The sequence below is a fragment of the Artemia sp. Qi Xiang Cuo genome, chromosome 2, assembly GCF_049724085.1.
Source record: "Artemia sp. Qi Xiang Cuo chromosome 2, ASM4972408v1, whole genome shotgun sequence".
NCBI classification, from domain to species: Eukaryota; Metazoa; Arthropoda; class Branchiopoda; order Anostraca; family Artemiidae; genus Artemia; species Artemia sp. Qi Xiang Cuo.
Window position 1 is genome coordinate 40,480,633 of NC_142795.1, and position 14,612 is coordinate 40,495,244.

General features: G+C 35.8%; 2 protein-coding genes across 3 annotated transcripts in view; both read left to right on the forward strand.

The window, feature by feature from the left end:
• The window catches only part of LOC148955225 (midasin), a 348,425-nt gene that overhangs the window by 248,994 nt on the left and 84,819 nt on the right, over nt 1–14,612 (forward strand). For both annotated transcript variants that reach the window (XM_089100939.1, XM_089100949.1), the window contains one exon: nt 7,132–7,284. In XM_089100939.1, the coding sequence (XP_088957065.1) occupies nt 7,132–7,284 (153 nt within the window). The remainder of the gene's footprint in view (nt 1–7,131; nt 7,285–14,612) is intronic.
• Nucleotides 13,516–14,612, forward strand: part of LOC148955227 (exonuclease 3'-5' domain-containing protein 2-like) — a 3,434-nt gene continuing 2,337 nt past the window's right edge. Inside the window, exon 1 of the mRNA XM_089104879.1 lies at nt 13,516–14,365. Coding sequence (XP_088961005.1) covers nt 13,516–14,365 — 850 coding nt within the window. The remainder of the gene's footprint in view (nt 14,366–14,612) is intronic.

Sequence of the window (14,612 nt, forward strand, 5' to 3'; positions counted from 1 at the left end):
TCAAGTTTGGTTAATGCTAATGAAATGAAACAAAATAGGATGAATATATAATAGTTTATAAACAAATTTGGGCTATATATTGGCACATTAGTGGTGGGGGGGGGGGTAAAGCATTGCATACATTAAATACGTAAACTAACCTAACCTAGGTACCGTTTTCTCCCCCTAAGCCCCTAAGAACAACAGTTTAAACATTGTAAATTCAATGAGAAACTATGCTCTTCGATCAATTTAAATAACAATTACCCGCTTTACGAGTCTCCATCACTGTATTCATTCGACTGTCTATAGGCGAGATGTCCACATAATGGGAAAGTACCAAATCTATTTTGATGATGTGAGACAAGCTTAGACAATATTATTTGGTTGGTTTTTGTGTCTACAAAAAAATAAGTCGTTTCTTACTTAGAAATTTTAGATTTCATACATTTACTTGATTATACGTTACTAATACATTAATACGTATATAACGGATATGTCTAATATGCTACTTGATTATCTCTGCAAGTAACGCCTCTTTTTTAACTTGATCCTCTTTATGTTGGTAGTAAGCTCTCTTAATACTATTGCTACTCCTTTAATTTTCTTACTGAGACTATTACTGCTGGTATAATTACAAGTCTTGTTTCTCATAATAATGCATTATTATCTTTAAAAATATTTTAATTACGTAAGTCCTAGTACGTTGACTCCGACTGTTATAATACCTTATCAATATGGTATGGATTTCGCTTGACCTCGGAGTGAAATTGCTGTGAAAATAAGTTTACCGGAAACAGACTATTCTTTTTTCCTTAATAGAAATTGAAACACGTGCAAATTAAGATCTAAGGAAAAATGTCTGAGGGCAGGAACTTATATTTTATTTCAATTAGTCTTAATTATCTAGCAATATATTTTTAAAATTAATATAAAAACATTTCCCAAAAAAAAGTTTCAAAGAAAGGTAAATAGTGACGTTTAAACTTAAAACGTGTATAAATAAAGTTAGATAAAAAGCTAACTCAAAAAGAGAAACGTTACTATGAATTAATAAATTAAACTTGAACAAACAAAATTAAATTGAATGTAAAGAATTCTTGTAACTTGTAGCCTTATTTAATTTTTTTTAATATTATAATGGCGCTCAAGAAAAGGAATTCAAAATTTATTCAGTTTTCAGTAAAGTGACTGGGTTTTTTTCACCGGGTCATTCTACGGATTAGACTTGACTCGTTCTTGCGCACAGATTGAGAATCCTTGCATGATCCCAGTTTAAGCAAGACGTAGCAAGCAAACCTTTCTGCCAAATAACTCGGAGGTGGACTGATTAAGTTTTTGGTTTTAATTTTAATTTTTTGGGCGGATTAATAGGGTGGAGGTATTTTTTGGCGGATTACTTTGTATTTCCGATCATACGTATTTAAATCCCTTGAATGATTTCAGTTTTAATGAGGTTCAGCTTTTACCTTTTCTACAAAATGTATCTATGATGTGGATATACGAAATAGGTTTCCGATACGAAGTGGACGGCAAAATATGCGTAGATTAGTGTCACTTTCAAAACTAAAAGGGACATCAAAAGGAGTCTCATATTTCTTCTAAAAGGAAAGCTGTGTCTTTCTTCTCTTCATTTTATCTCCACTTCGATTTCCATCTACCGATAATGTTATTTTCGAATCACCCATTTTTCTCAGTTTTCTTGCTCTAATAACAAAATGTCTGAGTATTTCTTAACCAGAAAGTTATTTACCTTGGTGTCGCATTCTTTCATAATAATTTGGCATTCCAAATGTCCTTGGACAGATCACTGCGAGAAAAAGATATTAAGAAAACTCATCTAACAGAGGCTTATAGAGTGGTCTGTCGCTTTTTCATTTTCAGAGGCAGATTATAAATGAATGGATCTTTGGAAAGATAATGTAATATCTGACAGTAGTTTAATGTAAATGGATGCATCGAATGATTTTTGAACTCCATACTGAGGAGGGGGGAGATATTGGTTCGTTGTGTTTCTATTGATGCTCGTTCAAAATATAAGAAGATAATGAGGAATTTTCTGAAGACAGTGAATAAAATATAATATGCAGCGATTTTATTCGAACAGCGATACATTGTTTCCACGATTTTATACCTAATTCGCTTATTTTCCGAAAAGTAACAAATTACCTATAGACAAACCATAGCTTTTTTGCTTTTAACCGTATTCAGTGGGGAAAATGACCCAATGTAATCATGTCATGAAACTATCTAAGAATAGTTATTTTAATACCACGTTCGTGGGTTAAGGATTTTGCTGCATTCTTCAGTGTTTGCATCTTTTTTTTTCTTTTTTTTTTTTTTTGATTATTGTATATTGATTAATTTAATTATAAAGAGAACTTTCATGTTCTGAGTAATTTTACCTACGTAAAGTTTTTATCACTTTCCTACTGAACCGTTCGAATTGTTACCCTCGGTAATTTTCTTAAATATTTGACGGATTGCCAAAAAAAGAGTATCGAAAGATCTGGTATTTTTTCTTAGAGCTTTGGCTTAGCTGGAGCTATCTATTTCTGGGTGGAAAATTAGAGTTTGTCTAAGGATCACTGGGGCTACTTATCTAAGTAATCCTAACATTCAAATATAATCTGCCATGGATAACAAAAATTCTTAGCCGTTCTAGTTGAATGAGTTCAGATAAATAGCAGTAAAAAGAATAGCCAAGTGGGCTTCAAGGTAAACGTTAATTGAATTGAATTGAGAATTGAATTTATTTATAACCCGTTGAAATACAATGATGAACGGAGTATAAAAAAAGAAGAAGAAGAAAAGAAAAAAGAAAAAGACTGATGATGACAAATAAAACGAAATTAAAACTCATAGAACAATCACACAAGCATAGTAATAAACCAGAAAATGACAGCACAAGCCAATATAACAAGCACATAGACAAGCACGACAAAACAAAGATAAAACTTATGGAACAAGCACACAAGCATAATAATAAACCAAACAATCATACAGTATATATAACAAACACAAAAACAGTGAACGTGAAAGACATATTGTTTTAAAAGGGAACACCATGGGTGTCCATTTATTCCCAAATTGTAAGCTACAATGTATCAGCCGATGGTAGCATTGGGGTCAATTAAACCGTATTTCCTATTGGCCCAAGAATCACTTGCCCAGGGGGGGGGGCTGAGAAGACATTTAGCATAACCGTAATAAATTCGTCGGAGTTGCTTTGATTTCGTTGCCCAAAGGTACGCCAAAAAGGTGCAAGGTATAAAAAATTTGGGAGTGCATATGAGTTATATAGTTTAGCTAGCAGCTGGTGATTAAAACGAAGTTTATTGAAAACTATGCCACTGTAGGCACTGGACATCCGACGCTGGAAATGGCGAATGAGAAGCTTTTTAGTTGCTTTAAGGAGCTACCGATTGGGAGGCCAAGATAATTCATTTCCAATTTAGGAGCAACCAATACTCCATTAAGATCAGCATTAAAAATCCTTCGGGAACTGGTCCTCAGTTGAATAGTACCACTTCTGACTTTTCAGCGTTAAATTTAAGATTTATTTTTGAATACTCTCGACTCAAAATGGAAATATTTTTCTCAAACGCCAGTACCGTACGGCTGGGGTTAAAGACATCGTCCGCATAAGCAATATGAGACACATCTATCCCTTCTAGAATACAGGAAGAGACTGCTTGAGACTGTTCGTCAAGAATACAGTTGTGAAACGCAATTGGGGAGGTAAGGGTGCCTTGCCTTACTCCACAACGAACAGTTATGATTGTCTATGTAATTCTTCCATTAGGCAGATTAAAAACGACAGCTAAATGATTGAAAATATCAAACAAATCACAAATAATACTGTTACTAACCCTGCGTTTATACAATTCAGTGAGGATATGTGTGTAAATTATCGAATCAAAGGCACGACTGACACCATGGCTCCCTAGAACAAGCAGAACTCCAGATTTATCAGCATCCATCAAAACTGACGACAGTGCCGTCAGTGCATGAGCGTACCCTATTCCTTTCTGGAACCCAAATTGGTGTGGGGGCATATAACATTTATCAACCAACTCAGGCATTATCAACTTCTCAAAAATTTTACAAAAAGCTGTAGCTACAGTTATTGGCCGGTATTATGAGCACTCATTTAGGGGTTTATTTTTTTTTTTAGGGACAGGAAGAAGACGGCCAGTTGAAAACGGGGCAGAAACTGTTCCTTTTGTAAACACCATTTGGAAAAGTAGGGCAAGGTGGGCAAAAAGAAAAGGGCTCCCATATAGGAGGTATGTAGCGCAAACGTGATCTTTGCCTCTTCAAAAAGGTTTTTTAGTCTTACGAACTATATTATAAACATCCAAATTGATACAGTAAACATTGATTTGTCCCCTATCGAAAATATCTTTTCGAGTGTAATCTTTGAGGGATTTTCTATTAGTGGGGTCTGGTTCTGAAAACTCTCTGGAGAAATGTTGCTCCCATACTTCGGGAGGGATATTAAATGACTTTGGTTGGGCTTTTGTTCTTGTTTATTTGTTAATTTTTTCCACAAAAGTCCTGGGTTATTAAAAATATTTTCAGAAAAATTGGAACGAATAGTAGCTCTATGTTTCTCTAGCTCTTTTGAAAAACGGCGTTTGGTGGATAAACGGATCTGGTTTACGATACCAGTTTTGGGACGGTCGCAATCTGGAGCCATAAATGGAGCCATAATACTAAAAGACAACGGCAATTGGTCAGATACTACAAAATCATTAATTACGCTTACACTTACTGCACGAGTAGCAATACTACCGGAAACAAGCACACGATCAAGGTTCGACACTGATCTTGAGGAGTGTATATATGTGAAACCAACAGATTTTGGTAAGAGAGCACTTTCATTTGGAATCAGGCTAAGAAGTAGAGCCAACAGGTCACAATTAAAGCCCAACAGAACCCAATGGAGGTACGAGGCTTTGATTTTTCTCAAACATTTACCCAATTTTCTGCATGCTAGACCAAACTTCGTTTCAGAATTTTCGTCTCTATAGTCTGTCGGCAGGTATACATTCACAATGACAGTATCACCCACTTTACCTTCAAGGAAATGGTCAGATTTTGGAAACAGTTCGGAGTTTGTGTGTCTATCTATTATTGTAGCAAGTCTACCTGAGGGGCGGCCTCGTTTTCTGGGCCTTTTTGCGGCTACAAAGTGGGGCACATGTGATGGCACTATATCGAGTAGTTTCATATTCTCAGCAGAGAGAAAATGTTCCTGTATGCTTATGATTTCTTTAGTAAGGCAAAGTTGATCACCACGGCGATTTTTGCACTGAGACTACCATTTACGTTCCATGACAAGACGCTCTTTTTAATATAGGGCTCAACCATTTCGAACAGATTGGCTTTTTGGCTTCCAAGTCTTGTTCAACGGGCAGTTAGTCATAGTAGGACGTGTGTTTGGTGCTTTTACAATTCAAACAATAGATCGGGTTCTGGCACAGGCTTTCTTTCGTCGCACCGTGGTAATTTTGGGTGCCACGACCACATTTCTTGGTATTTTTGCACTGTGTCGACATATGGCCGATTTTGTGACAATTAAAACAACGTTTCGTGAGAGAAATAATTTCTTATATTTTGAAGCGCACGAAGTCAATTTTAATCGTCATTAGTGCGGCAGTATCTAGGGCATCTCTACTTGAAAAATACAACTTGAAGGTGCGTGATTTCCCACATTGTTTGGCTTTCTCACAGCCGGCTATTAGTCTTTTTATATCCTCAGCACTAAGAGACTCGGGAATCCTTTTAACTACACCGTTGCGTGAGGAAGTTTTTATTTTTGCACTGGAACCCTGGTTTTGATTATTAATCGCAAGCGCCAAATTCTCCGCAATAGCCTTTTGTGCAATGGCTAACCGCCACCAATTTTTTCCTGGTATGAGCTCAACCTTAGAAGCATCAAGGGATTCACCACACGCAGATTCTATAAATGCTTTTTCTCCGATGGGGTTTTCATTGGCGGAGGGTTTGTAACAACTACAGAGTAAGACAGCTTTGTGGGGGCATTTGGTTGGGTAGGGAAACTAGTTTGAGTAAAAAGATTTAAGTCATCTTCATTCAGTTGTTCTATGAAGCCTTCAAAACAACGGGACATATCATTTACTTTGGTTGTTGTGCATGCACTTATCTCTTCTCCGCATGCAGGGATCTCGGTGGGCTCAAAAATGACGAATGTAGGAAGTTGATGCTTTTCCATAGCTGATTTGGCAAAGAATTTCCCAATCTCCGAGACATTTTCTTCATCTTTAACTGATTTATGGAAGGGATCCGGTAAGCCAGATTTTTTTAGGATCAATTCTTTCGTACTCAGTATATTATCCCTGGAGAAAAACTCCACGGTGGGATTAATCAATCAATTGATGTTTTATTCCTGCTAGCATTGCTCTTGAAACAAAATTTAACACCACATTCCAAATGATGTTTTCCATGTCTATATCTTGTATTCATTAATCACGAATATATATCCAAAAATCCACCTTCAGGTTGATTTTTCATCAACCTTAATTACTGCATTAAGTCAGTCCAAAAAATATAAGCAGTACCAGATTGCGTCAATATGAAAAGTCACTTGATACTTTAATCCTTTAGAGATACAAACAATTCACATAGGTGTCTTCGCTTTGAAATCTAGTTTAAGACTAGCCTAATATTAATTACGCTAGAACATTACAACTTAGAATTAGCTTGGCGGCCCTCAGGGCGAAGAGGACCTAGGTCTAGCTACGTGTCCGATACCAAGAAAATAATTATTCCAAGAATATGCTATTTGACTTTACAGGTCAATTTTTGCCCTGATTATGACAACCCAAAACGCAAAGATGATTAGAATTCACATTTCATTTATCTAGATATTTATTTATTTTCTCTGTTTAGCTTTCTTGTTAGGAAAAGAGTTCTAGTTTAACTGGTTATAATGCTTTTAGATGTATGTTTACTACTAGCTGAATTTAGTTTTGTTTTTTACCAGTTTTAATTTTAATTTTTAGTAACGACAAGTGTATTTTGTATAACATTAGGTACATTTTACTGAAGTGTATTTTTGTGTGACCTAACGTGCCCTAGATAATTACTGAAAGATCAAGAAAGTCTAATTTAAACTGATTTCAGGTTGAACCACTTCATGACTGTATTGAACTGGAAGTACTTACTGCTCGAGTTTGGATACAAAATGGACTTATTGCCATGAATTTCGTCTCAAAACTGGAACTTGTTGATCCAGTTGAAAGGAATAAAATCCTTGCCCATCTTTCTGGTTTAGAGGTGATTTTTTTCTTGTTTTTGGTAAAATAGAAATTAGCTCTGGATTTCAGACAAAATTTCTCTATCCCTTGGCCAATCTTCAGTTCAATTTTATTTTCAATTCGCAATTCAATTCAGTTCAATTCAATTTATTGAAATAAAAAAAGATGAAACATAACACCAATAATAATATGGATCCTGGAAGCGAACTTGTTGAGGACCGTAACAACAAAAAATTGAAAATGAACACGAGAGAGAAAAAAAGAAAAAACCGAAAAAAAGAGAAAAACACGGGTAAATTAAGGCAAATTGATTAAAAATTTTAAGATTTATAATATCAAAGTTTAGTAACATTGTTATACAGCGTGCGAAAACTTGTGGATAGCTCGATACTGGAGGGTATTATATTCCATTGAAGTATAGATTTATAAATGGGGGATTGATGGGCGGAGCTAGAGACACACTTGGGGACAATAAAGGAACGGTTGGATGAACAGAGACATAGGCCTTCAGAATTATTGCAATTAAAATAAGATAATAATTAGGGAGGAAGGTTTTTATGGTAAGCGGAGTATGTAAGGGATAAATTTAATTTTTTAATGATTTGTTCAAAAGGAATAATATCAAAATCGGAGAACAAGTCCTGGGTGGGATATAGTCGTGGCAGCCGAAAAACTGCTTTGATGGCACGGTTTTGGGCAGTTTTAATTTTTTGGGCAATTTTTAAAAATTATTCACACGATTAATCATACTTGCCTGTCGCAAGATTATTGCTCTGATGTAGGATAACATGAGTTGCAAATGATAGGGAGGAGTCTATGTGGACACCAAGAAACTTGGCAACTTCGACCTGCGGGAGGAGATTGGTGGAATATTTTAGGCCAAGTGCTTGCTGAACTTCATTTTTTTTGTAAAGGGTTTGAAATAACACAACCTGACTTTTCTTGCTTTTAATGGTCATGCAGTTAACGAGAGACCATTCCTGTACTCTATTCAGAAAGATTTGAGCAGAGGTGACGACGGATGGGAAATTAGGGCCGGTGATGAAAAAGTTGGTATCGTCAGCAAAAAGTACTGGGTGCACTGATGGACCCATGCCTGTAACCAAATCATTAATATAAAGGAGAAAAACTATTGGACCAAGAACAGAGCCCTGCGGGACGCCCCTCCGGACAGGCAGGGGATGCGAGGTCATGCTGCCCAGACTCACACTCTGTACTCTACCAGAGAGATAGGAGCCGTACCATGAGAAAGGAATTCCACGAATCCCTATGTTCTTAAGCTTACTTAATAAAACACTGTGATCAACCATGTCCAAGGCCTTAGAAAAATCCAGAAATAAGCCAATTACAGTATTTTTAAGGTCAAGTTGGGAACGGATAAACTGTGTGGCGTCGATTAGTGCATGAACAGTTGAAAATTTGGAACGGAAGCCATATTTATGAGAAGAAATGAATGAATCTGAAGTATTAATCCCAAATAAAAAGAAAGAAAGACATCAGAAGATAATTTTCTCAATTACTTTGTATACAACTGAGGGAAGTGAAATAGGACGATAATTACTTATCTCAGACGGATCGCCTTTTTTATGAATCGGGATAACAATTGCTGATTTAAATATTTCTGGGAAGACTCCATTGATCATAGACAGGTTTGCTATATGCACAATGGGTTCACAAACATAGGAAGATGCAGTTCTAAGAAGCTTATTACTTATCCCAAGGAAGTCAGGTGTACTACTATTAGAGAGAGATTCGATAACTTGAAGCACCTCATTACTATCAGTTGGAGAGAAAAATATGGATCTGGGGTTCATGTTAGGGTGTACTGACTCGGAGGAGGAACAGGAGTTAGCATTTGGAATATTTGTGAAATAATTATTAAAAGCATCCGGTACTGAAATTGGGTCAATAAATCTGCCACTGATGTCCTTAAGGTTAATAGGTATAGATCTTTAATTTCTTTTTTTTGAAAAAATTTCATTTATTGTTGACCAAATTTTTTGCAAGTTCCCTTGGCAGTGAGTGATTTTTGAATAATAATATTTTTTTTTTTTGCTTCACGAATGAGTTTGGTATATAAGTTTTTGTATTCTTTATAATTGGTTAGGTCAATAACGCTACTTGTTTTGCAAGCTAACTTATATAGGTCATTTTTACACTATGAAGAGATTATCAGGCTATTGGACATCCAGGGGCGTATATTGGTAGTTTTTCAGTTTGATTCACAGACTGGAAAGGTTGAACTGATAAGATCACTCAGTCCCTGTGTAAAACCATTTGTGGCTGAATTAACATCCTGACAATCCAAAACCTTTGACCAGTCAAATGATTTCAAACGATCCGTGAATCGGTTCATATTCACAATATTATATATTCTATTAGACGTAGGGGTATTAGTTCTAGGGTGTTTAGTTGTTGGTTGGAAGGGTAGGGAGAGATAGATTGGAAAGTGGTCTGACAGGTCAGAGAATATTACTTTGGAGGAAAGGTAGTTTCCCAGGGAAGTGGATACAAAAATTTTATCAATTACAGTAGCGGTACCCCTCATAGGATCAACTCTAGTAGAAAAAAAGATTGTTGGAAGACGACCACTTGAGGTAAATGTTTCAAAGAAGGTATCACAATCATTATTACTGCTAACATTTAGTAAATTACAAGACAGCTAACCTTATTGATTGGGTTATTGTAAACCGAAGACTGACAGGATCAATACAAGATACTAGGGTTTTAGAAGAGTTGTTATTGATGTTAAAAGTAAGCTATGATATTGATGACCTTTAGGATGAGCATTTGAGAGAAAATTTCCAGGAACAGTTGAATACTAAAGTAGAAAGTTTAAATTTGACGAGGTTGAAGATGGATGGAATAATTTTAGAAAAAAGTTTACGAAGTCACTGGTTGTATCATAGGGAAGAAAGTTAAAATATGGAAAAAGTATTAAAATATGAACTAAAGAGGTGAGAAGTGGAAGCCATGGATAATACTGACGAAGATTTGGAAGATGCAGCTAGACGGCAAAATAGTAAAATATTGCACTGGCATGTTAATAAATTTAGAGGGAGTAGTCAATTTGGACTTGTCCAAGGTAAAGATAGGAACGGAGCCTCAATTATTAATAAGGAAAGAGTTAAACAGAGATGGGCAGAACTTTTTGAGAATGAGTTAAACCGGAATAGTTAAGATATAGAAAAGAATGAAAAGGTTTGTGACACCATGAATGCGAAGGAAGATTTATTTTGCGAGGAAGAATTAGTGACAATACTAAAAGGATTAAAAAGGATAAGGTCCCATGTGCTGATAGTGTGGCAAATGAGCTATGAGGTTAGAAATAAGTACTGGAGATCATGAATAAGATTTTTGAAAAAGGAGAAGTACCTACCGATTTTAGAAAAACTCTAACTAAACCCCTGTATAAGAAAGATTATAAAGTATGAGTGTGGCAATAATGGAGACATTAGCCTGGTTTCTGTAGATAGCAGATTACTCAGTATGATTATAATTTTTACACTTAGAGAAGCTGTAGACAAAGTTTTAGGCGAGGAACCGTGTAGTTCTAAAACTTGTAGGGTTTGTGTTAACCAAATTTTCACTTTTAGATTAACAATCGAGGGGTCAGTCGAAAACAGGATCAGCCACTTTGTGGCATGTTTGAAACAGGTTTGATGTGGCCTGGCCGCTTCAAAACAAAAATGAATTCTTGTCGAAAAGGGGCATGTTTAAGAGCTGACGACACAAGACTTGTTTTTTTTTCTTAAACTAATACGAAGGTAACGACATGCCAGTTCTAAACCAAACACGACTCTATGGAAATGGGGCACGTTTAGGCACTACGTCAAAAACTGGTTTCTGTCACTAAATTTGAATGTCTCTTGTTTTGGTTTTTGGCAAGGATAGAAAGACATACCCATCGTATATATGGGTCTACTAATTACGAGTTATGGAGTTGGTGCTTTGAATAGAAGATGGCACATGAGATGCGAATCTCTTATTTTTAAATGCTATTTTGAAGTCTAATTTTGGATGTGTCAAGCGTTCACAGGTCTAGATAAATATTTGCAGGTACTGCAGATTATCCCATATACAGGTTTTAATGTGTCCTTCGCAGTGAAAATCAGTGACCGGTAGCACTAATTTATGAAAATTTGGGTGAGGGATATTTTCCACTGTTTGTGTTGTTCCAGTAAAATACCAAAACAGGTTGTTTCAATAAGAATTCTTGCAAACGGTATTTTTATTAATCTAGAGGGTTGGTTAAAAAGTAGTTCTTAATTAAAAATTTGAATAAACTTGCCCTGAAAATCAGGAATGCTTAGCAAACTTTCACATGTCATACACTATTAACTGGGAAATTTGATTCAGGAGGCCCTTTTTAAAACTTTGGAAAAAAAGTTTAACTTTAGCATAAAGAGTAGGGTATTGAGGAGGAGGTACCGCACAAATATATTAATTTCTGTTTTTTTTTAAGTTTTAGTGCTGCTCCTTGCTTTCAGTTGAAAAATAGTTTTTCTTAAAATTTAATTTCTGATCGTTTTTCGAATAATAACGGGACACACACCTCCCTATTCATGGTAATTTCCCCAAGAAAAATTCCCCCCAGGACAGTTCCCACGCGCAAGATAGTACCCCTATGAATTTCACCTCGTATAAGTTCATGCTCACTGCAAATACCCATCCCCCCCCAAAAAAAAAAAATTTTGTTCACTATTCTGGACGAAAAATTCCTCTGAACATAATCTAACTCGAAAAAATACTTGTTTTTAAATGTATTTATGATCGTTTTTTTAATTCATACCAAAAATCACCTCTATGTTGAAAATTTTTCAAAGATCCTTCCCCTCCAACAGGAAGTTTCTTATGTGGAAAATTTTACAGCAGAGAATTATTACTGATGACAGTTCTTCATGGATTACTTCTCATGAGGTAAATGAGTAAATTCTGCTTATGAATTCTGGCAAACTTCCCCCCGTGTAAAATTTTTGTAGAAGTCAACCACCCCCCCACGATTTTCTGGCTTCCTCTTTCCCTGTTTTTTTCACTCTTCCTTTAGAATAAACTTGTATACTTGGTCAATTATTGGCCCCTTTGTCACATTGCCCCCCCCCACCGAAGATTTTGCTCATTGGCGCTTTTATCACATTGCCCCATCCCTCCCACCAAGACTTTGCTATCGATCCGCCCCTGGACTAGAGCTCTCAATTGCTGATCTAACCAGCATCCTCCAGAGTATCAGTGATCACAAGGTAGAGTCGCAGATGATGAAGGACAGTCCCCCTTCCATATGTAATAGATCCTGATCATTTTGGAATTTAATGATACTCTAATTCCATGATAACAGCGTAGACCAGAAATATTCCCAGAAAGCAGACAAAAAAGCAATCCAGATACATTTTTTAAAGTCTCTTTTGTCCCCTCCTCAAACAAAACATATCCCCCCAAAAATAAAAATTCTGGTTATGGCTCTGGTGATTATACATCGTTTGTTACTCCCGCAATCTCCTTGTCTCTCACTTAGAAATAATTCTGTATTTATCTGATGGTTCAATTAGAACTATGATGTTTTGGCATTAAAATACACCATTTGAGATGTCCCCCTCCCTCCCTAACTGCAAAATACTCACAGGATTCTATTGTAGAAGTTTAAGGGCCTTTTTAAGTTTATAAATAAGTGAAACCCAGAACAAATAGAAATTACAATAAATAAATAATTCAAACTCAAAATAAGTAAAAATTGACATGAGTAGGGATGACAACCCCCATGCCTTCTCAAGACCAGAACATAATTTGCACTTTACTGAAAAAAAACAAAACAAATGACAATGGATTGTCAGTTTAATATACATATACTAATATTTCTTACTTAAAGTCTTAATAATTTTTAATTTTTTAAAGTAAAATTAGTGAAAACATTTAAAATATATTTTGTTTTCAGTTAAATGGATTTAATGGATTATTTATTGAATATTTTGAGTGATACCTCTCCATTTGAATAAAACTCAAAAAAATTTTCATTATGATAACATATTATGTTAACAAATCATGACGGCATCTCAGATGATCAGGTCACCATCTCTAATTATGACATCATCTCGGGTGTAAAAACGCTTGCACGAATAAAAATTATATTGTAGTTGATTAATATTAGAGCCTAATTATGACGTCATCTAATTGACTTAAAGAATGACGTCAAAACGAGTATAAAACTACTTGCCTAGAGGGAATCATTTTAGTATAAATTTAATCACAGAGACAAATGAATTTTATGACAGAAGCTTTTGAGACAGCTATTCCTATAATAGTTACTGGTGCAGCGCTAGTGTTTGGCAGTGCTGCATATGCAAGTTTTGTTCACCTTAGATATCGTTGTGAACAGTTTTTTAGAATTCAAAGGAAGAAATGTAAACAGTTAATTCACAGCAAAGGACTTAAGATTCTTATGATTGAAAGTAGAAATGATTGGACTAAAATACCACCGTCTTTTTTTATGTCAGTCGAGAAGTCCAAGATTGTCGGCTTAGATTGTGAGTGGGTGGCCGAAGATACCAAAGAGCCAGTTGCTCTATTGCAAATTTCATCGCATTCTGGAGAATGTGTTTTAATTCGACTCTGCAAAGTTAAAAATATTCTGCCGAAAATTCAGAAAATACTCGAAAATGAAGAGATAATCAAAGTTGGTGTTGGAATTAAAGGTGACGCACTTCGATTGAGACAGATTTCTGGAGTGGCTGTTCGTGGTTCTTTAGACTTGCGCCATCTTGTTTCTATCCGTCAAGGCCAAGAAAAATTTAAAAAGAGCCTAGCAGGACTATCAGAGAAATTCCTTAACATAACCCTTGAGAAAGATCTCCAGATCATTTGCAGTGACTGGGAAGCACCGCGGTTGAACAATAGACAAATTGACTATGCTTCCCTTGATGCTTTTGTTTCAGTGCCTATCTTCTGTGAACTTGTTAATGATTTGTACCAATCATCCATTAAGGAGAGGTTTTTCCCTGTTACTGCTTCAGAAAGCTGGACTATTGCCCGAAAAACTGTCAAACCGTACCTGGACAAGCAAGACAACCGTACCTGGACAAATTGCAAGTTTTTTAAGCAAGGACATTGTAAATTAGGTCCAAAGTGCCCCTATAATCATGGATATATTAGTAGTAACCTATTACACAGTTTCAACCCTACAAGAAAATGGTCAAAAGTGTAATAGATTGAAAACCTACATGAAAACCTACATTGAATTGCGCAAGAAAAACCCATGGCTGTGTCATTAAACTTACACGTGAACATTCTAAAAGTTGGCAAGGTTTTTGTTTTTGATAAGAATTGCACAATGAATGTACCGTTTGACGTGGGCAT